Here is a 25,616-nt window from a genome sequence, read left to right on the forward strand (position 1 = left end):
AGTTTTGCATGTGGGGAGGAGCAAGGTTTTACTTGAAGTAAATTGAGCTTATATTTCTTGGAAGGTGATAGGAAGATGGGAACATTGAGTTTGTGTTTATGCATGTGGATAGTGTTTGCTCTCTTTGGTTTGTCACTCACCTGTGGACTTGATTGCTGTTCCATGATGAGTGCAGTTGGAATATGGCTCAGGAGTCTTGCTAAAGGCAGCTAGTGTGACTTGTGACCATTTTCATCTGATTTCTGATGTGTCCTTTCCCACTAGTAACTAAACCAGTCATTCCATTTGCTTGTGTTTCTGCTGTTGCACTGTACATCTTTTGTGAGCTGGAAAACTGGGTCTGTGTTGGTTTTCTTATCCAGAATTCCAGCAGGTTAAGATGGTGGAATGTCTTTTGTCCAGTCACCATCTGTCTGTAAGAAACCAGTTTTCATTGTTTTTGATGGACCTGTGTCTTTGAAGAAAGGAATTTGAAAAGCACTTAAAAATTTTGGCTTGTTACAAGAATCTAAGCAATGTCAGCTTCAGGGGATGGGCCAATGAAAATGGTTGCAAGAGCAAATTTCTTAGATTTCCCACCACAGATTTCTCTAGTGGTTTAACACTGTGAAGAAATTTCAAATAGAATTCATGGATCCTGAAAGGATTCTTGGACTTCTAATAATTTCTCCAATTTTTATATAGTTTTGATTAAACTTTTATTTTTGATTCTTGAATTGATTATTTGACATTGTTTCTGATAAAAGTAGATATTGTGGACTGTGTAGCATGGAATGAAGCATCAGTTACATATTTAAATTATCTTCAAGGTATGGTAGTTGAATGTCTTAGTTTAAAAGCAATGATGTGTATTCCAACAGCATTTTTCTTCTAATTTTTCATAAAGAATCCATTCAGATGAAGAGTGTCAAAAGGAGTCTACGAATGAGACACCAAGATGGCAGTTCCACTGGGGATTGAGAGGTTGAGGAAATGGACTAATGCATGAGTGCTGGGATGTCTGTCCAAGAAAAGGATATTAAAACGTGGACTCTCATGTTATTAAACCAGAGAAGATCTGGGTTGTGATCATCCTATCAAAATGGACTTTGCATTTGAATTAATCAGTGACTATCCAATGATGGATCTGTTTGAGGACTGGATGGCTAAATTTTCTTTTTTGGGTTGTGTTTGCATGACAAGCAAGTTAATTTGGTAAAAGATCTGTTACTACCCCTTCAGAGAAAATGTAATTTACAAAGTGACTTTAAATAAAAGTCTTTGGTTTATTTCACACTTTGTGTTTGTCCTTTCTGGCTGAATATATTTTATTGTGTTGATATTGAAGTGGGTTACATTTTTCGTTGCTATTAAACTGAGAAATACTTCAGCTAAGTATTAAAGGCAAGGTAAAATTTTGTGCTATACTTGATATTAAATGTGGTTTTCATTTGCAAATTATGTTCACTTTGCCATGACTTCCAATGAATTTTCATTTGCTGGCTTGTTCATTCAGGTGCTTAATAGTGGTTTTCAGTACTTGGCTTATGGTTAGGGCACTGCTGCTGAACTTTGTGAAGTTATTTTAAGATGGAATTGATACCAATTGAAGGCTGAGAAAATGACAATAAAGGAGTACTTGAATGTCTTGTGTAACTTTTTTAGGTATGTTCTTGGGTTGTATGTGGGTACAGAAACTTTTCAACAGATTTCCTGGACTACAGACTTCCTGAACAGTCTCTTTGGTCTTAAAATTGTTCCATGCAAGTGTCCAATCTGCTTCACTGCTCTTGCATGTAGCCTTAGTGTCATGATACTGCGCCATGTGTTTGGTGAGAAAAAACCTGAGTTGTTATTGATATTGCTACAGATGACATATTAACCTATGCAAATGAATTTTAAAATGGTTCTAATATTCAAAGTCATTGTTTTCTTACAGTTTTCTAGTAGATCTAATAATTTAACTGTAATAATTTCTTTTCTGCGTTTTTCACCTGAAACTCAAAGTTGTCTTTGTTTGGTGTTGGTGGGCCATGATGATTTATCTGGTGCTGAGATAACCTTGAAATTATCTTTGAAAACCCCAACAAAATCTTGTTCATTGTCTGTGTTTAACCATTCGCCTTGCTCAGACCTATTTGGAAATACCCATTTTTGCCATGATGAGTTGCTCATACCTGTTCCATCCAGCCATTTTGGTGGTACATGCTTGCCCTAGTTTGGTTTTGCCATGTGTTTTTATGGTGGAGTTGGATACTGGGACCAACCTGTAGGGTTTCTCATTCAAATGAGTGGATTTCCTTAGTGTTTCCAAAAAATGCTTGGAATGGTCTTGCATTGTGGTTTTTTAGTTCTTGCAAGTCGAGGTGCCAGTAGTCTTCTGTGAATAATTGGTAAAGTGGAACTTTTAAAAATGGCTTGTGGCATTGGAGAGTTCCTAATGAAACCCCTTGTGGAAAGAGGATAGATGGTTGTAGGAGATAAATGGCAGGTCTGTGGAGGAATTAAAGGGGATGGTGTTGGTTCTACTGGTTGAAGTCAATGGTTTTGGGCTGTTGGGATGCTGTGCCGTGAATGTTCCCATAGAACCCCAAACTAGCCCATTGCCCCTTTGTCCTCCAGTGGTCCCCCAGTGGCTGATGGCTCTGTCTTGTTGTGATGCTTATGAATATGCAGGATGTCCTTGTGCTTTAAGGGGTTGGTTTTGGTTGTGGAAGACAACTGGTGGTCATAATGAAGTGGTCAGGGGATCACCTGGATCATCTCCATTCCCTTGGTGATACATCCTCTCAATTCCAGGATGTTGTGTTGGAGATGTCCAATGATTGATTTGCAATTCTGCAGCTTGGCTATTGTGCAGCTTTAAAATGAATTTGTTGTGGTAAAATCTGTTAATGACCATGAATGGGTTAAGAAAGTGCATTAGAAATGAGCAGTTTGATGGTTTTGGACTGACCGTAGTGCCTTGGTGTAGCTGATGGAAATGGTGTGGCTGTTGGATTGGAGTTGTTGGGGGAACCACTAGGGAGGCGCTGTGGAGCTGCAGGGCAATCTCAGCTCTCTGGGGTTGGCTTGGGAGCGGGTGATGCTCCTGTTCCCCCCTGCCAGTGCCAGCGCTGGGGGGCAAAGGGGACAGCTCTTGTCTGGAGATTCTGCCACCAAACTGGGGGGAAGCTGCCCCTTGGGTGGGGTGACCCCCAGGGTGGGCTGTTGCTGCCTGCATGGCTGTGAGCTCCACTTCCATGCCTTCAAAATGGCTTGTAACAGCACCACTTCCTGTCCAGGGAGGAAGTAATTTTAGCCCAGGCACTGAAATATTTAGCAAATCTTTAAAACAAAAGGCACAAATTCCATTTCTTTCTGGCTTCCAAAGGGTGCCTGAGCCACATGGGGTTAAGGTGCCCCTTGAGCTGGGGTAGTTAGAAGGAGCCAGGGCTGTGGGGTAGCAGGCACCCTTTAGGTGGAGGCTCTCTCTTTTTTTGGTAGAAATGAAGGGGTGGGTCTATGGTACATCACCTGAGTTGTGGGGTAAATGTAGAGAGTGTCAATCAAAGGCAGAGCTCAGAGCTGGGAAGGAGCTCTAGATGGCGGCTGTGCCTTAGAGAGAGCGCGCTCAGCTCCGTGCCTTCCCCAACACTTTACGCAACTTTCCCTAACTTTCAGGCAGCCTCAGGGGGCCCCCACAGCCCCTTGCCTCTCCTAGGCACTAATCGGGGGCCGAGCGGACCTTTTTCGGGCAGAAAAGCAGCTTTTGAGGGCTCCCTTTTCGTGCCTTGCTGGAAAGAAGAAGCCGTGGAGAGAGCCCAGGTCGTTGTTTTTCCAGCTTAGAAGCCATGGCGTACCTCCATTTTTGTGCGCTCTCCTAATGAGCTTTTTCCCCCGGACATTTTTGTACTAATTACCGCTTCTTTTGCTTTATCGGCAGCATATTTTTGGGATTAGAATATATATTTTCTTTTTCATTTTCTGAAATTTGTATTTTATCGGTATAATTCTAAATATTTTGGATCTAATGTTTTTCCACTACCCGAAACTAATATCGACTTGGTCCTGGCGGCGGTGCATGGATCAGGTAGGTGAGCAATTAATAATAATAATTTTTAGATTTCTGCCGTTTTTAGTACTTTGATTTTCGACCGATTTGTGCTGTATTGGGATGACGCAATAAGATACAGAGATTATTTGCATCCAGTGTTACTTTGGGAAAGTTTGCAGGATGCTCCTGTCCTGTGTTTATTCTCGGATTTTTCTTGTAAAAATGATTATTTGTTTTAAATCTCCGGTTTGCCGTGTTGATCAGTGCTGTGTATTGTTATAACAATATCATTGCAGCGTCAGGACTTTGTTCCTGATAATGAAAGCCAGTGAAACGAACTGGGACCTTACCTTTCTTTCAACTTTTGACAGTAAATACCTGGGCACAGGACTTCAAAGCAAACAGACACCCCTGACCCCCTTTTAATATTTAAGAATAAAAAGATGATGAGAAATAAGGACAAAAGCCAAGGAGAGGAGGGTTCAGTCCACAGCAATGCATCGAGGTATGACCTATCAACTTTCTTTTTTTTTTTTTTTTTGTAAAACCTGTGAATACCCTGTTTACTTTGACAGCCTTGGGTTACTGTCAGTGCTTAATAGAAAACATTTTACTGATTTTGTTTCCTTTTTAAGGAATGACCTTGAGATTGTTAGCATGCCACACCCTAATTTTTTTTGGTAGCAATTTCTGAAACTTGTGTTGTGACTTAAGGGCCCATGTCCTAGGCAAAAGGTACTGTACCTTTATTCAGGGCAGCCCTTGCCCCTGTACGATGTTTTTCCAGCTTTTGAATTTCAGTTTTTAGGTTTTTTGTGCTGTGAAAAATGACCTTGTCGGTTTAGCCATTGCTGCATTGCACCATTTTACATACAAGGCAAATTTTTCTTTGAAGAATCTCAGAAGTCTAAACTTTAACTGAGGGCCATACAGAAGCCTGGTGTAGTAGTAAATTATAGTAAATAGGCACAAGAAAAAGTTACATGAATGAAAAAAAGCTTATTTTAAAATATAAACTGGAAAGTGCCTGTTTGTCGGATACCTCTTACTTCAAATTTTATTTGAGCTTGCAGAACTTTGATTATGTGGAGGTATTTTAGAATATTTTTATACAATTTAACCAGACTATGTCCTGCTGGTGATGGCATTTTGTATCAAAAAACATACACTGGGACTATGTTAACAAGAGGCACCAAATGATTTGCTTGTTTTGTTGAACGTATTTTTGCTCAGAGTATATTTATTTACTTTTGTCAAGTAATGAGATTCTTTACGGATTTCTAGAAACTTAACCTTGATGTGGGAAAAGTATGAAATACTGAAAATGTTTGTTTGCTGGGGATGCAGAAGTACAATTACCAAATCGCTCATTTTGTATTTAAAACAACGGCTCTTCCAAACATTGGAAATGAAACAACATGCATTTTTGTTTTTTAGTTTGTAAACATTACTGAGTTTTGCATTTTGTTAATTTCAGTTGAATTTCAGCCTGTTTCTTTTTCTCTGGTGTTGTCTTCCTGCATTTTTAACCAACATTAATAAAAAGGAACTCTGAACTGTCTGTTGTATCACATGTGCTCTATGTGATGTTCAGGTGTTTGAATAGTATTCTTGATGTCCAGTATTTAACCTTCCTTAAGCACACAAACTTGAATTAGTGTGGGAATATATATATTATCAAATTACTGTAACCTTCTGGTATAAACTTGGATGGTGTTCTGGGTGTATTAAAAATGCAGTCAAATTTTAAATTCTAAAGTAAATATGGGTAAGATTGTTTAATTTGAAATTATTAGTAAATAAATTAGCCTCAGGGATTGTTGAAGCACTTGAACAGAGCTTTTCTAATAATGTAGTTTAAAAACACATGAGATTTTCATACTGTGCTTTCTTTACTGGAAATGCTGCACACAAAATATTATGTAAAATCACTGTTTATAAAATTATTTTTCAATTTATGTAAATTTTTATGCTTTTTTGAAGTGGAGATTATCAACAAGAGCAGCAATAGACATAATTTGTTGGGGGAATTGAAATTAGTTTATCAGTGTTGGAAAGGAATAGGAGCTAAAATCAGCTGTGTAGCAGGAGTCCCACAGGGGGTTTTGTCCTTAGGGGTATGAGATTTGCATAGTGTCTCGTGTGCTTTTGGGGTTTTCATTGAAAGGTTATTTATCATAATTGATCCATTTACATTTAACACCTGTTGTGTGAGGTTACCCTTCTCCCCCTTCACATCTTTTTTTTCTCTTAAACTAAACCTGCTGTGTGTGACACCAACATACCTGAAGTGTGGGAACAATTGAGCACAGGATATTTGCAAGTGAACCCTGTTGAGCTTATTTGTGAGCTGTGAGTCAGCTCAATGTCATAAAATGGGCTTTACTTCCTGAGGTTGACCTGAAGTAGGGGAAATGATTTCTAGGAAGTAAAGCCACCCCTTTGCTGTACTGTAACCCAGAAATGCACCGGTGTCTGCACTTCTCATGCTGCTGAGACCAACTCGGCATCTGTGGAAGTACCTGAAAGTGGAAGTTGCACAGTCCTGGTGGGAGCCCTGGGTGATGGAGGAGGTGGATGTGGCCAGTGCCATTCACCTGGGCTGGAGAAGGGTGTTGGAGTGGAAGGAAATACAGTTCTTGCACACCACTGTAGTGCCCTAACTGAGGAATTAACTCCCACCTTTCCAGTTCTAAGGAAATATAAAGGCCTGTGTGGAATGAACAAAAATGCCTGAGAATTGTCCCAAAGCAGATGATTATTCTTGGAGGGAGATGGTGTTAACTATTTATAGTTTGTAAGCTGAGGGTTCTACTCCTTCCTTTCCAGGTGCCCAGCAACACCTGTCCTTTGTGCTTAGACAGTAAATAAAACTTGGAGCTGTGTGATTTCACGCAACTTTGCCCAACAGGGTAAAAGTTGCTCTGGGTCTGCTGCAGTTCCTGCTGACCCCCACCTGTGTGCTTGGGATTTGCCTAATTGAACACAACCTGCTGTATTTTCTAGCATCTTCTGTGCTGCACGCCTGAAAGGCAGGTGCTGTGAAGGTACATCCATGGTCGGCCCTCATGGGAAGTGCAGAGGCCGGAGGCAGGCTGGGCCTCCTCTGAAACCCAGGAGTGAATTTTGCAGGGATAGCAAGTAACAGGCGTGGGATACGTAGTTTCCCTTTCCCTTAGCCTCCGTCTGTTACAGTTGCTCCTCTCCCACCTCTGAAATACCCGGCGTGGGAACGGTTTGAGCTGCAGAGCCTTGCTGCCCTGCAAGGCTGGACAAGCCCTTGTGTCTGTATCCAGCTCTGGGCTTCTTTAGCATTAAAACATCCTTTCTTGGGGGAAAAATAGGTGTCGGTGGGTTAGCTCCCAGGCCGTTTTCTGTGCAGAGCTGGAGCTCCGAGGGCTGAAATGGCGTGTTTTTGCTCAGCAGCCACCTCCCAGCGCAGGGCTTTGCGCAGCACAACACCCTCGCCTGACGTGGCAGCCATTTTATGGAGATGTCGGTACACACGAACCAGCGTTTGGCGGAGGGGGGGGAGAGGAGGAAACGATCGCGTTAAGCCGCGCAAACCGCCCTCGGTGTGCGGTGCTGGGAGCAGGGGGCAGCCCGCTGTCGGTGGGGCAGCGGCGGGGCCGGCGCGGGCGGTCGCGGCGGCCGGCGCTGTCACAAAATGGCTGTTCTTTGTGCCGCACTGCTCGGGCGCCGCGGGAAGCGGCCGCGGGGTTCAAAGGCCGCCCTGCGCCGGCCGCGCCGCCATTGGCTGCGCGCGCCGCGCGGGCCCCCGGGAGCGGCAGCGGGAGCAGCGCGCCGGGAGCGGGCGGCGGCCGCTGCCTCCCCCCGCTTCCGCTCCTCTGCCAGGCGTGGGCTCGCACCGCTTTCATTTTGAGGGGTTTGCATTTTAATAGTGCAAGCTATTTTGAGAAGTCACTTGAAAAGAAGCAGGGCTATTTTTTGCGGCGGATTTTTTTTCTTTCTTTCTTTTTTTCTTTTTTCTTTTTTTTCTTTCTTTTTTTTTTTTTTTTTTTAACTTCAAAAGGAATTGTAGAATGCCATAGTGTTCCCGGAACATCTGGGTGGGGTTTTTTTTGTGTGTGTGTGTGTTTTTGGTTTTTTTGTTTGTTTTTTTTTTTTTTTAGAGTAGAGGTACAGCTTTCGGTTTCCTCAAATCACCAAAATTCACTGTTCGCTTTCAGTGTGCATTTTGCAGCTGATTTTCTTTCAGCCGAGTAAAAACATTGAGCACATTTTTTAAAATGCTTCAAACTGTGGGTTTCAAGTTGTTGTTCAGGTGATGAGTTACTTTTTAGTTTTTGTGGCCATGTGCATGTGCCGTGGCTTTCAGTTTCGTTTGCACCGCTGCATTCTTAACAAGGAGTTTTTTTTTCTCCCTCCCTTTTTAAGCTTTAACCCTTTTGAAACTGTCCGGAGCCTTTTTTGCAAAGGAAAAATGCTTGATCAGTTCGGCACACAAAAGGAATAATGTGCAAAGAATTCAGATGAATCGTGATGTAATCTGTGCCGCACAAAGGAGATTGTTCTTGTTTTGCTTTGTTACTTCTGTTTCACATTACCCTTGTGAAGGAAGTGTCTCATCTAATTACGCATGCACAATCCTGAGGCTTTCAACTCCTCTGTTCCCTGTTTTGTGATTGCTGCCAGAGATGGATACAGTATATGCAGTGCTATAAAAAGGACTCACCAACTGCAAGAAGCTACATTTAGCTGTAATTCATTGTCTTCTGGATTGTTCTTTTTTTAGTTAAACATCTTAAGCTAATTAATCAAATTGTATAGATTCTCTAAAATGCATGCCTTTTGCTGAAGAAAACCTGGAAAATGGGAATGACCTGGGTAATTCTGTAACCCAGTTTCTGTGGCACAGCCTGTGCTGGGGCAGGGCTGTTGCCATGGCTGAGTGCACGTGTGTGCAGGCGTGTTCCCAACTCCGTGAGTGCCTTCGGCCAAGGGAAGGTGACGTGGCTCAGATTGCAGATTGGAGCCTGTTCCCCTTTCTGTCGGATTGATGTTTCACCTGCCACACTCTGAGGGCAACAGTTGCCCTTATCTGCACCTTCCCGCACTTCCTCCAGCGCTGGAGCTGAGCTGTGGCTCGGTGGTGGCATTTCCGAGAACGCGGATCCTGGCTGTGCCTCGGGAGCAGTGCTGCCATAACCACATTTCTGCCTTCAAACAAACACTTCCACTGGTACCTTCGACAGGGCTCGGAAGGAGGGCCAGGAAGGCACTGATGTTTCGTTTTAATCTCTCCAACTCGGTATAGGCATAAACCAATTCCTGTCTTTGTTTCACCCCTCAGAAAGTTGCTCATAGCATTAGCAGGTTGCTGAGCTGCCAGACTTGTCTCTGAAGAATTTTTATACTGGGACATCTCTTAATTCAGGTTTATCAGTGCTGGTTTTGAGGAGCAGGTGAGGGTACCAGTGACAGATGGAGATTGGCCGTGAGGTGAAATACCTGAGACAGTGAACAGGAGTCTAGGGACCGAACTGAAGCTTTCCATGCCATGGACTGGCTGCCTTTGAACTCAGGACAGCCCAAGTAAACCTACTTTGGGGGGGTTTGGCATCTTATGCTGTAATTGCATCTCCTGATACGGAACCTGGAGGTGTGTGTATCCACTGTATCTAGTTTCGTGTTGCACACAACGGTCCCAGCAGGAATTGCAATGTTAAATTAGGCTGCTAAGTTCTGGAGATGGAAAAGGCTTCTAAATCTCTCCTTGCCCCTAGCTGAAATCCAGCTCAGGAAGGAGGTGATAATGGCTGGAGAAAGCTATTCTGCTTTATCTCTCCTCTCCTTCAAGGAAAATAAATACAAGCAGCACAGCACTGCAGGAGGGGATGGTCTGGATTACCATTATTAGACAGAAGCAGCCTTCTAGCAAAGGATGTGCTGTTCTACTGACATGGTGTCTTACATCAATCTTTCCGGTGTGCTTTTATTAAAAGACGTGTGCTGAAATGCCATGTGAAGATGCTCTTTCAGTAGGTGCTGGTGTGTATGTAAAGCCCACCTTCACATCCCATAGAGGAGCTTTGAAATGAAAGAAAAAAAGCCCAGAGGAAAAGTTTACCCCTAGTGAGTTGCAGTGAAGCTCTTATAAGTCTGTCACACTGTTAATGCCTCATTTTCTTGGAGCAGGGAGTAACTTTTGAGTATAATGAGCCAAATGTTGCTGAGTCTTTCCAAATGTGCAGCAGCTCATTTTACATTACAGCTTGTGTAGCACTGCTGCTAAATTATAATTTTCAATCTCTACCTGCCTTTATATTTACCTGTGGGCTGAGATAACCTACTCTAATACATGTGCTTTTCTGACCTTGACTAATAAGGGTTAAAAATTAAAAAAGTTTTTAACAGTGATCTCAGATTCCTTTCTGGTATTGTGCTGGCAAGTTTTTTCTGGAAGTGCTGGCATGGCGTTTGATCTTGGCAGGACTCAGTGCAGTGTGTCTGCCAAGCTCCACAGACGGGATGTGATGGGATGCTTAACACTTCATTGCTCACCAACCTTTACCCCAGCTATGAACAAGGGTGTTGCAATGTCAAGAATCCACTGACTCCAGAACACCCAACTTCTTAAGGAAAAGCTGTGTTGCAACTATTTATGTTCCTTGCAAGTGTTATTGTTAGGTACAGATGACTTAATAGAATTACTAATACGTTAATTATAGGAGTCGTTTGCATCTCTCTCATGCGGAGGAATCTCTGTGCTTCACTACAGATTTGTCACCAGTTGAGATTTGAATGCCATGTGCTGTCTGTAAAATTTAGGCTTTGTGATGAGCCTTAAATCTCTTGGTTAAAAACAGCTTTTAAAAGTCACTTGGAATAACCCTCTCAGGCCAGATCAGGCTCCCTTTTTCTGAACTGCAGGTCACCTGGAACCATAAAGGAATTTCTGCACTATCATGTTCCTGTTTATGAGGTTTGGGTCCTAATTTTCCATATACAGTGCATGTCTTTAATCTGGGAGGTGTTAAAGGAAGTTTACAAATGTTAAGGGAGTAAAAGCACCCACTTTTTCTGTACTAATTGTGTGTGCACGCTCCAGCCCCCCTCATGCAACCACATGTCTTTTGCCAACGGGATCCACCTGTGTGCAAAGTCCCCTTTGTGCTGCCACCGAGTTTCAGCCTGGCTGTCTCCGGTGGGACATGGCACAGCAGTGGCTGGAACTGGAACGGCGGAGGGCACAGGGACAGCCCTGCCCGCTGTCTGAGGAAGGTGTGCAGCCCCGGGCTTCTGCTCCTCTCCTTGGGTGGGGGTGAGAAGGAGCCGGGAGCTGCCAGCAGCCAGCCGGGGTGCTCCCGCTGATGGGGGACGTGGAGCCCGGAAATGCTTCGCTGCTTCCAGGGGAGGAAGAGATGGGCCCTTTCAAACCCTGAGAACTGCAATTGTTCTTCCCTTTCTGTGCAGGGAAAGGGAAGGATGCTGCCTTGGAGATTATCAATGGCACTCGTTAATCAACCAGACAGGTTTGCACTCCTTTTGTCCCTCTGCTGGTTTTTCTTGTTGTTGTTTCGGTGGGGTTTTTTGGGTTTTTTTCCTCTCCTCTTTTCCCACTGAACATCCCAAGCATTTTCAGCCCCTGGCTTAAAGATCAGAGCCAGTTCTCCCCATCATGAATGAATTGCTCCTTTTGCATGCTTATGCAAGCACGACATTGTGTCTTTGTAGTGGAGGAAAAAAACCCACCAGCTTTTGGAAAGTCAGTATCATTCAGGATAGCCCAATATGCTTTACTGAGCTGCAGCAGAGCAGTGAGGGATATATTTAGCTCTGCCTTTGGCATTTGCAGTGGCCAGAATAGGCTGGAAAGCCTCACAGCCTAGTTCAGGTGGGTATCTTGGACAGATACCTCTTGGATACATAATCCCTCAGCTGGTACAGCAGCAACATGGCTCAGCTGTGCCTAGTGCTGTGTAAATGTAACTAACACCCAACCCTGCAAGCCAAGTTTGCAGGCACAGGTGGGAGAAGTGTGGATTCTCCATAAGAGCTTCTCACATGCCTGTTTAAGGGAATGTAAAAAAAAAGTTGCTGATCATAAAGTGAGGTTAGGGAAATAATTTTTATGCCTCTTTGAAGAACATGTTGGTAATCTGGAAGGGGCAGCCGTGTCACCATGGGAGTTTGCTGTGCCCCTTTAAAGCTGGCCCGGATTTGGACAAATCTCAAAAATATTTTGAGTATTCAGAGTTGTTTGAGACTCACACCTCAACAGTATGAGGAGCCTGGTTGTTTTAGGGTATTTTAGTTTAAGTTCCTACTTGGAGACAGATCAATGTGTAGAAGTACCATGCATAAGAATGGAGAGTAGAGGAGCAGGGGTATTTTTCTTCCTTCCCTTCCCCCCATTTCTACTTTTCCCTGCAGGAAATAAACTGGGAAAAGCCCTTTCACCGAATTACCCTTCTCAAGGCTTCTCACTCAGAAAATCTTTGCCTTGGGAGACAGGCAAGCACCAATCACTTTTTAGTAGACTTTCAGAATAAAATCAAGGGAACTGGAAAAGCTAGGAATGAATTTATTTATCTTCAGTGTCACAATCTGTCCTTCACTTGGCTCTCCAGCACACTCCATGTGCTGTGTCTGTATGGCCTTGTCTATGATTACTGTGGTATTCTTTCAGTCCTCTGTGGTACCCGTATTATCTTTTCTTTATCCAATGATCTATAGCTAGAACCCATCTTGTCTTCCTCTCCCTCGCTTGTTTGTCCTAAAGGTTAAATTTAGTTTAGAGCCTTTTTACAGCAACCCTGTGACTTGAGTACACATATCAACATGGACAGTGCTTGTTTGTATTTGCAATATATGTAAACATTTCATATATGTTTATATAGAAACAGAATGGTTTGGGTTGGATGGGACCTCAGAGATCATCTCATTCCAACCTCCCTGCCATAGGCAGGGACATGTTCCCCTAGACCAGGTTGCTCAGAGCCCCATACAACCTGCCTCAAATGCTTCCAGGGAATGGGGCATTCGCAACCTGCTCCAGTGCCTCAGCAAGCTCACAGTAAGGATTTTTTTTTTCCTAATATTTAATCTAAACCTACTTCCTTTCAGTGTGGAGCCATTCCCCTGTGTCCTGTCACTACATGTTCTTGTAAATAGTTTATCTTTGTAATAGGGAATATCACATTTCTAGATCAGATATTCAAAGGAAATGTTTAACAGCAGCAAAGTCCTCATCTCAATCGGTGTGTTTGCCCTTTCTGTGGTTTGTCACCGTGCTTGTGTGTCCCACAGTTTGTGCAGGTCACTTTAGGAAGACAGATGTGTTTAAATAGTTTTAACTTGGTGGCCTGCACTGACTTTGCTGCTCTGTGCCTTGGAGTAAATCTCAGGTTGGTTCTGCTGGTGGGTGGGAGCAGCTGACAGCCCGAAGAGCTGTGGGGGCCCAGGAGATCCTGTCAGGTAGAGTTGGCTCTGTCAGACACCGCTGGTCTGGACCCTGCCATGGTCCTGCTGAGGCCAGTGGGGCTATGGGGACAGGGCATGGAATTGGGCTGCTCACCCCCTTCCCAGAATCGATTCATTTGGAAAAGACCCGAGATCACTGAGTCCAAGCTCTTGTTGCCTTGTCCCATCTGCAACACGCCTGCACTGCCAAGTGCAGTTTATTTCCATGGTTCCTGGTTACTGTTAAGGCTTGGTCTGGGCTGGGCTGAAGCCGGCGGTGACCTGCTGTTTCTCTGGGCTAGCCAGGTGTGTTCTCAGGAAGCCCAGTGGGTCCAGGCAGTGCTGGGAACGTGCAGGGTGAGGAGGGATGGGAGCAGGGAGGGGTTGTGTCCCAGCCACCTGCCCAGGGCATTTTGGTGTCTGAGCCACGGATGTGCACCTGGGTGTCAGTTACACACAGCACTTGTGACGCTGTGGCCAACAATGCACAGGAGTTAAACAATAACGGTTCCTGCTGTCATCCAGCCCCTGATGTTATCCAGCCATGGGATAATCTGCCAAGGTCTTTCTCCGGCCTTCACAGGGTGGTTTTGCTGGTGCCAAATCCCTGCTGAGCTTGCGAAGCCCAGTGGAATGTTGCTGGATTCAAACTTGTTTGGATTCAAAACATTCTCAACTGTTCTTAAAGCTGGGAGGAGCTTTGCTTGTGGGAGGGTCTTAGGTTATTAATCCTCCTTTATTCCCCTGTCTGAATTCGAGTTCTGTCCCTCAAAAGCCACATTTTAAACACTGGGGCAGAATGGTCCCAGTTAGAGCCGTTCCCCAGTCAGTTCTTGGTTTCACAAATGCCTATTGGGGTCATTTTTTCAGCTGTCTCTCACCTTCTGGAAGCATATCTACTGTTTGTTCTTACTGAGAGCTTATTAAATGATTTGATGTTTGCAAAGATGATCCCCTATAAAATGAAGTCATGTGAAATATTAAATGCAAAGTCTGGAGGCTCCAGGCACATGGTAATTGCCTTTTAAACTCAGATGCCTCACTGTAAGGGTCTTATCACTGCCTTTCAGCTACTTATTTCTTGGAAGGAACATGTCCTTTTTGGTAAGGAATGATTTAGTTTTGCCCCGCACCTCAAGTCAGGAGCAGGCTCGTAATTAAAACAGACTTACAGCCCGAAGTATTTCTTAGAAACCAGAGGAAAGCATTTGGCTGAGTCTTTGCAGCTCTCAACTTTTTTTAGGTGTTTCTCACTTCAAGGAAGTTACCAATGGTCCATCACTTGCTTTCTGTTGATGTTCATGAGTGTTTTTGGAGGAGGGTGGTCTGCCTGAATTGTGATTTTTGTGACAATTAATTATATCTTATCCCTCACTTATAGTTTAATTGAAAGCAGGTCTTGTTTGCATGTTTACTCAGGGGCATTAAACCAGGACAAATTCCAAAAATAACTTCTGAAAGGAGGACTCAAGTCTCCAGGTATATACAGTGTTAGGCCTTATTTGACATCTAATGTTGCTAATACATTATATTCTGTTGGCAGGTAGAAATGCTTCCTGATTGTCCCAATGACAGTTAGAAAGGGTTATTTTATGAAAATAGGCTCTTCGGTTATTTTTTTATCTGATCAACATAGAAAAAAAGGCAAACACATATATTGCCTTGATAACAGGTTGTTCATTAAAAAAAAGAATTATTTACAGCAGCCTTCAAAAGGACATAACCACTTCTCATCTGTGTTTCTTTCCTTAGTAGGGGAAGCAGGTGTGCAGGCAAATACCTGCACAGACAGATGTGTATGTCACCAGAGAAGTCTCCCTCTTTCCAACTGACACAGTTCCAAGCCTGCAAAAAGAATTATAGTGTTCAGACAATGTTGTGGATAAAGCACATGAATTATGGCTCTTGATGTGCAGAGAGCCTGTGTCCCTGTGTCCTTGAAATAAAGCTTAGGGCTTTGAGGAACAAAGAGCTCCAGAGCGGGAGGAGGACACTAATTACTGTTCTGTCTCTAAACAAATACTGTCAGAGCTGTCTCTGTCTTGCCTGGGCTCTTAAAATTCCTTCCAGCCATTGCTCAGAAATCAGATTGAAGGAAAGACTGTCTTCCTCTTCCGTGCGCCCCTGTGGGACATGGGACGCCAACTTGCCTCAAGGAGAGCCTGATGTTGCCACTTACTGTTGTGACAGCAGAGGTTTGGATGCCTCCAGATCCCGTTCCTTTGTGGAGGCCCAGCGGGGTGGTGTCCTGCCGAGCCCTGCCCATGGACACATCTGTCCCCAGGGCTGCTGGAGTGCCATTCCCAGGAGCAGTGTGGCACCACCACAGGGTCATGTGTGGGGCACCACCACGGAATATGGCTGTGGCCCCACAGGTTATGGCCATGGCACCATCACAGGTCACGGCTGTGGCAATGGAGGGCTGTGGTGGACAAGGGAGAGACTGTTGTATAGGCCACAGAACAAGGGGTGTAGTACGGGGCTGCTCCTTTGGTTTTCGTGGATAACCTTCACCCGTGGACAGGGACAGGCAGGAGGGACTGGGCGGCCTGGAATGGCCGTGGTTCAACTTGAATTTCCAGCCCTGCTTGCAGGACGCAGTGGGATAACCCCTCCAACCCAGGCTGGGACAGTGAAACAGCAGCCACGGGTGACGGCTGCCCCCGCTCCTTGCGGAAGGGAGGGCCGCGCTCCCCGCGGCTCCTCTTCCCCGGGCCAGTGCCCGGGATCCATCCCAGGGCTCCATCCCAGGGCTCGGGCACGGCCCCGCGGTCGCAAGATGGCGGCGGAGGGGCGGCCGCGAAATGGCGGCAGCGGCGCCTGAGGGCGCGCGGGTGCTGCCCCCTGCCCGCTCCCGGGCCCGCAGCCCCGGCTCCCGGGAGTTGTCCTGGCCGGGAGCGGGACGGGCCGCGGCTCCAGGCGGCATCCCCAGATGGCGGTGCCTGTGCAGGCGGATGGAAATGTACATGGACACACGCGTTGGGTTTTTTGCTTTGGGGTTTTTTTTTTTGTTGTTGTTTGGTTTGTTTTTTTGTTGTTGTTGTTGTTTTTTGTTTTGGTTTTTGTTTTGGTTTGGGTTTTTTTGCTTTCTTTCTAATTTTTCTTTCTTGAATCATGAAATCTGAGCAACGCCTTTGATGTACTTTGTTACTTTTGTACGAAAGTAGGAAAAAAAAATAAAAATCTGTTTAATCCCTCTTTGAAGTTTTCCTGACTCTTCTTTCATTGTGTTCTAATAGGTGAATCCTTAAATATCACAATCACATCTGGCTGCCAGTGGAAAGCTGACTGGGAAAGGGGTGCTCCTTGTTCCAAAACTTCGTAGCATCATTGTCACTGTTCTTGTTTGTGGCAGTGGGGTTTGAAAGCTGCCTTGCCAGCACGTGTGTGATAAGGTGTACTGAGATTTCAGTTTGCTTTTTGGATCTTAAAATTAAAAAAATATATATGTTGGGAGTGATTGGGCAAAGGTATTTGAATATTTTGGCCACCTAAAATAGTTTAGCCTCCTATTGTTTTGTTGAGGAGCCTTTATTTAAGGGGATACTCTGTGAGTTAACCCATTTTTATAAATGGGTTACTAAAAGATACTGAAAAAGAAAAGATACTAAAAAGATACTAAAAAAAAAAAAAAAAAGGAACTGCACTTCCTTAGTGTTCTGCTCCCCCATTATTGGCTTGAGAAATGCAGCCTGTACAGCACTGGTGTAATCCTTTAAAGAGGAGCTGCCCCAGCCACAAGCCCATATAAGCTTCTTTCTTCTGCCCTGTTGCTGAATTCATTATTTTTGCAAAAGACATATTTAACATTAAATCATTCATGATGTTATGGGTAGAGTGTTTGATACTGTCCTCTTCCAGAAAGTGGATATTATTTTGAACCACTGGCCGCCCTAAGATGCGGTGGAGAGGCGTGCTGGGGCAACTGCTGATATTTAATATGGCAGGATGGTTTCTGAATGCTGCAGGTCCCACTGTACCTTACTCTTCCTTGCTCCAAGACAGCCAGATGCCCCCCAGTAGCACCTGGTACTGCTCATGCTTCTCTTCACCTACCACCACTGCTTTTGTTCTGGATGAACAGGAGATCCTGGACACGGATTTTTGGGGCTGCACTCTCACCCATGTTCGTTGCCAGTCCTGGGAAGGAATCGCCTCTGCTGCAGAATGCTGGTGTGGGGGTTTTGGGGCCTGCAGGGCCCACACTTGTGTTCAGGCTTTTCCAAGCCTGTTGTTGTGGCTCAGATATGTCTTAGGTTTGCTCGCTTCGTATTTCACAGCTGTGCCAGTGCAGTTAAAATGTAACGTCTTCTTTCTCTACCATTAGTCACTCGGCATCCGAAGAAGCCTCTGGCTCTGACTCTGCAAGCCAGTCTGAAAGTGAGCAGGGCAGCGAGTCAAACAGCAGCTCCGAGTCCTCTGAGAGTCAGTCTGAATCCGAAAGTGAATCAACGGGTTCCAAATCCCAGCAGACCCCTCCTGAAACCAAAGAAAAACCAGCCTCTAAGAAGGAAAGGATAGCAGATGTTAAAAAGGTATTACCCCTGCTGCACTGCACAGACATGTTACTCCTGTACCCACCACGGAAGCTCAGACAGCAGGACCTCAGTGAAGCTGTGCCCAGGTTCCTGGCCACTTTGCACATGGACCAAACAGCCTGTGACCTCCAGTGTCCCCAGAGGCTGGTCTGTGTGCTGGAGCCCTGCTGGTATCACCTGTGAGAGCAGGAGCTGCTGTGTTTGTGGAACAGCCCCTGAGGCACCAAGTAGATAGTTATGGGGCTGACTGGTGCAAATGAGGGACAGCTGCCTGTCATCAGCGCATGATCCTGTCATTTCATCCTCTCCCTCCGTCTTTCCACTCCTCTCTCCTGTCTCTCCCTCAGAAGCAGTAAAACCTCCCCATGTGATAAATAATCAGGAAGGTTTGTCTAGGGTTTGAAGTTTGAACCACTTTGGGTTTTTTTGCATCACTCTTCCTCTCAAAAAAGCATAGGAGGAGAAAAAAAAAACCAAAGGGGAAGAATGAAAAAGCTATTTAACCTTCATTATTTATTAAGTCTAGAACAGTGCTTCTTTGTTGTGGTTTTTTTTTTTTTTTTTTTCTCCCCTGCAGCTTCCCAGCTCCTCCCTAGCACTACCCCTCAGATAGCCAGGTTTTCTCTCCACTTGCTGTCCAGCAGGAAAACGGATTGTGGGTGTTGCTGCATATGATAACCCTCTGCAGCCTCCAGGGCAGAAGCTTCACCTCAGGTGCCTGCTTTACCTGAGGGATAGAGGCACCTAAATAACACAGGGCAGTGTGAGGTGAGAAAGAGCAACCCAAATACCATTTGGAGACAGGAACTCAGTGAACTGAGTTCTTTTGGAAGGAGAAAATTCTGGTTAGGTCAGCTTGTTTGTGTGTGGTGTGTAACCGTCCTGTTGTTCTTAGCTGTGGGTTGCACTGGGCACAGCTTGCTCCTGAGAGTGAGTTTTATCGAGAAAGATGCTATGTGTGTAAAGGATAAAGAGGAAGGGGAGTGCTTCCAGCCTGTGCTTCCCACAGACCTGCCAGGGAGAAGTGAAGGATTTTGTTACCAGCTTCTCCCTTCCGCAAAGCTCCAGGCTGCTGGCTCAGGCTGTGGCTAAATCCTCCAGTGTTCAAACTGGCAAGGGAGGATAAGTTTATAAGGCAGTTGTGGTAACACCATATTAAAATTTGAGGTTTATTGTTGATAAGTGGGCACCAAAGGAAGTCTTCTCTCGCTCTGAAGGATTCTAAGAGCATGTCCCTAACAATAAATCTTAACATTATCCTGTGAGGAAGCACATCCATACACAGGGTGATAATTAGCATGGATGAAACATGAAAAGGTCAGGACACCCTCTAATAAGAAAGCCTCTCCCTTCCTTAATTTCTCTGTTAATGGGTGTCTTCCTTAGCTAGGTGTAACCTAGGCATGTTGATACCTCTTCCCCTTGAATAACCAATGCAATTAATTATATTATTGTTTATTTGGTATTTGTTTAGATACACCCATGAAGGCGAGGTTAATCTGTTTGAGGTGCTATTAAGATTTGTCATGGAAGTTGCTCCCACATTCAAAATCCATGCCATTTAATAAATGAACAGACAAGTTCTTCAAATGGTTTGGGGAGCATTAAATTTGAGGGTTTACTCTTTCATGAGAAAGTACTTCAGTACTTCCATGCCCAACAGATGCACACTGTCCCTTATCCCATTACTCCTTAAACAGAGGCAGAGAAATTTCTCTGCTGCAGTCTTGTATCCATCACGATCTCAATCCCACCCACTGCTGCATCTGACAGCATATTTTGATTTCCTTTTCCTGCCAGTGGCCTGCAGAGATATTTGAGGATTGGAGGGAGAGAGAATCAGAAGGAAACAAATAGATGTAGACAACTCAGAGCTCTGCTGAGGGAGAGGAATTGCTGTGTAGGGATTTGAGAGGTGTGGTGGTTTGTGTCTGCCCTGTAAATCTTGTGTCCTGTGTCACCAACACAGCTCTGCACTCATCCCCCTCAGGGCATCCACTTTTGTGTCCCCTTCTGCCCATCCACAGGAACAATTGCATGCTCTTATACTCAGTGTATTGAACTGGTGAGGGCCCCATTGTACAGCAGAGAGCACAACCATTCCCAGCAGTCACCCCTGCACATCCATGTCCTGTGCTGCCAAGCCACATTCTCATCAGTGCATTCAGGGGAGGAACCAGCAGCTACTGCCTTGCTTGCCAAAGGAAAGGGTATCTTGCTCCTTTTGCCATCCAGACTGGGCCATAGAATTCACTTTTGAAGCTGCAGCTGGCAATGTCTCCAGGCAGCTGGTGGGGCATTCCGCCAGGAAAGGAATTGTGCTGGAAGCTGTTAGTAACAGAGAATTGCCCTGTTGAGTTAACAGGTCTGTTCATTCCACGTCTAAGGTGTTGCCTCCATTCCTTTGGCTGGTTACCTCAACACTCTGTCCTTCAGCCTGAGTGAGGTGGAGAGTGATTTGTTCCTCGGTGAAATGATGGACCACTGTAAAGATAACACTGAGAAGAACACATGCTGCTTTAGAGAGGTGCCAAATATCCCAAAATAATAATAATATTTTTCAGCCAGTTTTTTAAACTGTCCATCTACTGGTTGCTAATTCCCTAATGTTTTTTCGTTGATTTTTTTTTAAGCCACCATCAAACTTCTCTAAAATGTCAAAAATAATTGGGGTGAAGCAGGCCTTCTGATGGTCTGTTTATTTTGCAGATGTGGGAAGAATATCCTGATGTTTATGGGGTTAGGAGGTCAAACCGAAGCAGACAAGAACCGTCACGATTTAATATAAAAGATGAGGTAAGGAAAAAAAAAAAGATGAGGGATTATTGAACATATAAAACAAACCAAACCGAAAGAGGAAAGGGAGATCTCAACTGCATTGCCTTGTAAACACTGAGTCCCAGCTTGGTTCATGGATTTTGGAGCTCACAGTTGAGGTCCCAGTCCTGAAACTGGATCCTTGGCCTGAGACCTCTGGAGTGAGCGGGACACTGCGTGAGCTGAGATCTGCATGCACTGATCTGATTGCTGGAATGGGGTGTAATGCAAGTCATGCTCTGCTGTAGGAACATCCTGAAGAGGAATCTGTGTAATTTAAAAAAAACAGAACAAAACCAAAATGCAACACAAATCCAACCAGGAATAAAGGAAAGTTCCCAGAAACACCTCATAACAACAAAACAATCATTGTTGCCCATCCTGGAATGGATCCCACTAATAAATGCATTTGTGTGTGTGCAGCTTAATGACACATCACTTTTCTTTGGTTGAATATTGGGGAGTCTTTTATGCTTCAGCTGAAGATGACAGTGGTCAGAGCCTGGCAGCCAAACCTTATAATTGTTCCTGTTTCAGAGCACTGTTGTTTCTTTGTTTTTTTTTTTTTTCTCTGAAGATGTAGAAATTAGTTGAGGCCTTCATTTGCATCTGACAGGTTTTCTGCATGGAGCGTTTCATCTGCAGGTCTTCAGAAAGGTCAAGTAGCTATAGCAGAGGGGAAAGAGAACCAGAGAGAGGCACCTGTGGAGAGCTTGGGGCTGGGAATCTGAAGATAAGCAGCAGACTTGGAGCAGAGCAGGAGCCCAGTGGTGCTCTCTGACTTGGGCTGTTTGTGTTTCGCCACCACGATGTGTGTTTGGATGCTCTAGGGGTCGCACACAGGTCTCCAGCTCCTTGCTCTGGTGCATTATTGCTGAGCCTTGGTGGCACCCTAGTGCCACCAGCTGCCCTCCAGACTCCTGTGCTGGCTGTCCCGCAGAGCAGAGGTCAGGAAGGGGCTCGGGGTGCACCATTGACGTAGCTTTTGTTTTCCTTTTCAAGTTGGCAGAGGCTGGGCTGGCCGGCCGCCCCTCTGTGCGATGCCCCGGCATGCACTGTGCCAGCAACCTCACACCCACCCCAGAGCTCCGCTGCACACCCCCCTGCCCTCTTAGGGGCCCAGGTAAGTCCCTTCTTTTTTTGTTTTACAATATTACGTGGTTTTGCAAATGTTGTTTTCTTTTTCAATATCTTTATTTCCTACTACTCAAGGTAAAAAAAAAAAATAAAAAAATCTGAGATGCAAAAACTTTGCTATACCACAAAATATTGTAAAAAACAAAAAACCCCAAAGGTCCACCAAATGACCCCCACTACAACTTCTGTGAAACAGCTGAAATTAAAAAAATTAGAACACCCCCTCACCCCTCTCTCCCCAAAGCAACACTGACTGGTCCCTACAGGGCAGCTCCCGTCTGCAGCAGAGCCCGATGGAGGGTGTGACCTGTCAGAAGCACCTTGCTGAGGCCTCGCAGAGAACAGGAGGAGATGGAAAGTCTTGCTTTTGGAAGATGCCAAGAGAGAAGAAATAGCATAGTTCAAGCCTGTGTGGTGCTGAGCACCCCTTGCTGGTGCTGGAGGGGGCAGAAACCCAAAGCACATCTGAAAATGATTTTTGCCTTTGCAGGGTAAATTCTGTCACCAGTGACCTGCACCTCTCGCTTGCTGCTTGGGACTTCCAGCACAGTGTCTGGAGGGCTTGTAATTGCCTTCTTCCCTAATGCTTCTCTGCAGATTAGCAAAGAGCATCGTGCAGGCAGTGTGGCAGGCTCAGAGACCAGAGCAAGGATGAGCCATCCCAGCTCCCTGCGCTGCCCCATGACTCACCTGCACGGGGGAGATGGCGCAGAGGTGGAGGTGATTCAGGTTTTGGGGCCCTGCTCAATCACTGTGTCCTCTGAGACCTGCACTCTGGGTAGGGTTATTTGTGTGTTAGAAATGGTTACCTTCTGGGGATTTCTGGGCTCATTGTGTAGGTGTCCGAGGTGCGATCAGGGAGGATGATAACTCATGATCAATACCCAGGCGTGGGCTGAGCCTTCGGGGAAGCGAAAGCACAGCTTTGCATAGGAGCACAGATCTGCTCAGAGGCCCAGAGCTGTCTCCAGGAACAAGAGAACGTGTGAGTTTTTTAGTGAAAACACTACTTCCCCAGGCATTTTCTTTGCAGTTAATAAATCAGCTTCAGGTTTCAGCCACAGAATGTGACACGTGCAGAGCCAGGTGCCTTTCAGAGTATTTAAATTGAAAGGAGGGAGATTTAAGTTTAGGTTAGATTTGTAAAGGAAAATTTATAATTTTATGTTAGATATATAAAGGAAATTCTTCCCTGTGAGAGTGGTGAGACCCTAACACAGGGTGCCTATGGAAGCTGTGGCTGCCCCATCCCTGGAAGTGTTCAAGGCCAGGTTAGATGGGGCTCTGCGCAGCCTGGTTTAGTGGAATGTGTCCCTGCCCATGGCAGGGGTTGGAACGGAATGATCTTCAAGGTCCCTTCCAACCCAAACCATTTTATCATTCCATCATTCTGTGATTCCGGGGCAGTTGCGAAATAAATATGCCCCAGCCAGACACAATCTTTTTACTATAAAAAGAATAGTTTCAGATTGAAATTGGTGACAAATGTCAGCGTATTTTTTTCTGTCAGAGAGAGGCCAGAAGTCACACACCAGTGTGTTCTAAAAATACAGCTGGTTTTCTTACTGGAAAAAAAAATCCGCTCATTTGCATTTTGGTCAATGCTTTGCCTCATGTATTTGCTGAAATTCAAACACAACTGGTCTCAATGGGAAAGAGAAGCTCAGCAGACATGAAACTAACCTGGTGAGCTGAGATTCTCCAGCTTTTCCGGAGCACTAGAGTTTGGTCTCTGGCTGTCCACTGTGCTTCCTTAAACAAGGAATTTACCACCAGGAGACATGAGGGAGCAGGGAGAAGAGGCTGAGGAGCTGCAACATGGCTCTTCCCAGAACTCTACATTGGGATGGGGAGGATGTGGAAGCACAAGGCAGGCAGATGACTCAGGCTGGGGACTGCCTGTGTCAGAGGAGCTAGGGCTGGGCTTGACACCATCCAAAACAGACAATGCTGTCTTTGAAAAATTTAAGAGAAGTTGGTTGAGCTGCAGTCACAAGTTACATTTTTCAAGGTAGAAGGGTGGAGGAAAAGTTGAGTCATTTAGAGTTTATCATCAACTTTGCAGAGACAGTGACAGAGCAGGGGGAGACTACAGGCATTAGGAAAATGGACACTAGAAACTTGGAAAATGGGATTTTGGCACAGAAGTTAATTTCAAAGAGCTTAAGGTTATATTTGGTTTTCTCCCAATGTGATCTCTGACGCAGAGCAGAAGAGACATCCACCCCTCTTTACTTGTGGCTTGCCAAAAGACAGCAAAAGTAAACGTGCACTAAGGGGCAGCTGTTAAAATCATGCCCAATTGGAATGGCACAGCTTCAGAAAGAGATAAGAGATTAAAATAGAGAGAAGGAAAACTGAGGACTTTTAAATTTTGTGTGTCAGAACTGAAATCTGTGGAATGCTTGGCTTGTGTTGCAAGGGTTGGTAGGGCTCTCCATGGTGTTTGCCAGGCACTTGCTTCATGATTGGTAAATGAGACAGGGATTTCATACAGGGCTGTGAAACCGGTGGATGAACACGTTTGTAGTGAGATATGGTGCAAAAGGTGTTATTGTGCCACATGCAAATCTGACACCAAATCCAGGAAAGCTCATGGTCAGACATGGCATCCAGTATTTTAGTGTCTTTTAGTAGCTACACGGATGCGAGGCAGAAGTTTCTGTGGGTGGAAGGAAAGCTGGAAAATGGGAACGAAGGATGCATGTTGCAGCTAACACCATTTCACAAGGTCCTTGTGTGCACAGCTATGTGAGCTCTGTCCAGGAGGGCAGTGGGGTTGTCACAGGATGCAAACTGTGGTACCCATGGGGATGGACAGGCAGTTCCTGGAGCCAAAGCTGAATACTGTGGCAAAAAGCAGCTGGAAGTAGATGATTTCCAGTAAGTGTGTGGAGCAAGCAATCTTGGAGTCTACTTCTGTCATTTTAATACTTCTTTAGAAATCTCATGTGGGTTTCTTCAGTTCTGTCCCTGCCTATTTGTGTTTTCTGGGGGAGGCTAAGGAGAAGTCATGTTATCTCTGTGGTGATCTGTTTTCATGGTTGACTAGTTTTTATGAAAATGGGTTTGTGTACAACCAGCATAAAGAGATTATTTTCGCTATCTTGGTCTGTGGGAATTCATGACGCCCACTTTTAAAATGACACAGCAAGGAGTTAGAATAGCTCTAGATATATTTAGCCAGAGAGACTTCACTGGTGGAGACTGTAGGACTATGAGGAAGGAAAGCAGCAGGACACAGCTCTGACTGAGTATGGTCCTTAGTGACTTTTGCTGTGGGAGAAAAAACCCAACAGCAAGACAAAGACACCTTTGATGAGAATATTGACTTTTTATGACAATATTTTTATTTCATTCCTTGTAGGAGGTTTGTGCAATGAAGGCAGAGCTCATAATGCATTTGTTGGGATAAATTCACCCATGGGTTTGCAATCCCTGAAGTGTTGCACACACTACAAGTCTGCCTGGCTGCTGCTGCCATGGTTTCAGTTGGGCACTGAGGATTGGTTCTGAGGGGTGGATGGGTCCTGAGCTCAGGAACTTCAAGATAGGTGATGTTGTAGAGCACTCCAGGCTTCCTGCAGAGTTTTCTTCTTCACACTGAGAGCAGAGCAGCAGGACTGAGCAGCTGAGGTGGCTGTGCTGGGAGGAGGCTGCTCTGCACCAAAGTGTCCTTCAGG

At 45.1% G+C, this 25,616-nt stretch overlaps 1 protein-coding gene and 1 long non-coding RNA gene across 7 annotated transcripts in view; both read left to right on the top strand.

Annotated features, from left to right (window-relative positions):
- Positions 1 to 1,273, top strand: part of LOC136297077 (uncharacterized) — a 30,436-nt gene extending 29,163 nt beyond the window's left edge. For all 4 annotated transcript variants that reach the window (XR_010723086.1, XR_010723085.1, XR_010723087.1 and 1 more), the window contains exon 5: positions 887 to 1,273. This is a non-coding gene — a long non-coding RNA (uncharacterized lncRNA). The remainder of the gene's footprint in view (positions 1 to 886) is intronic.
- A 2,085-nt stretch (positions 1,274 to 3,358) lies between these two features.
- CHD2 (chromodomain helicase DNA binding protein 2) overlaps positions 3,359 to 25,616 on the top strand; it is a 54,601-nt gene continuing 32,343 nt past the window's right edge. The window contains exons 1-4 of one of the 3 annotated variants that reach the window (XM_066196209.1): positions 3,359 to 4,051; positions 4,387 to 4,520; positions 17,769 to 17,976; positions 20,689 to 20,775. In XM_066196209.1, the coding sequence (XP_066052306.1) occupies positions 4,459 to 4,520; positions 17,769 to 17,976; positions 20,689 to 20,775 (357 nt within the window). In that variant the 5' untranslated portion in view covers positions 3,359 to 4,051; positions 4,387 to 4,458. The remainder of the gene's footprint in view (positions 4,052 to 4,386; positions 4,521 to 17,768; positions 17,977 to 20,688; positions 20,776 to 25,616) is intronic. The other 2 variants (XM_066196207.1, XM_066196208.1) reach the window with 2 other exon arrangements.

Source organism: Chamaea fasciata, unplaced genomic scaffold (genome assembly GCF_029207755.1).
Source record: "Chamaea fasciata isolate MVZ Bird 193981 ecotype frontalis unplaced genomic scaffold, bChaFas1.0.hap1 SCAF_14, whole genome shotgun sequence".
NCBI lineage: Eukaryota > Metazoa > Chordata > Aves > Passeriformes > Sylviidae > Chamaea > Chamaea fasciata.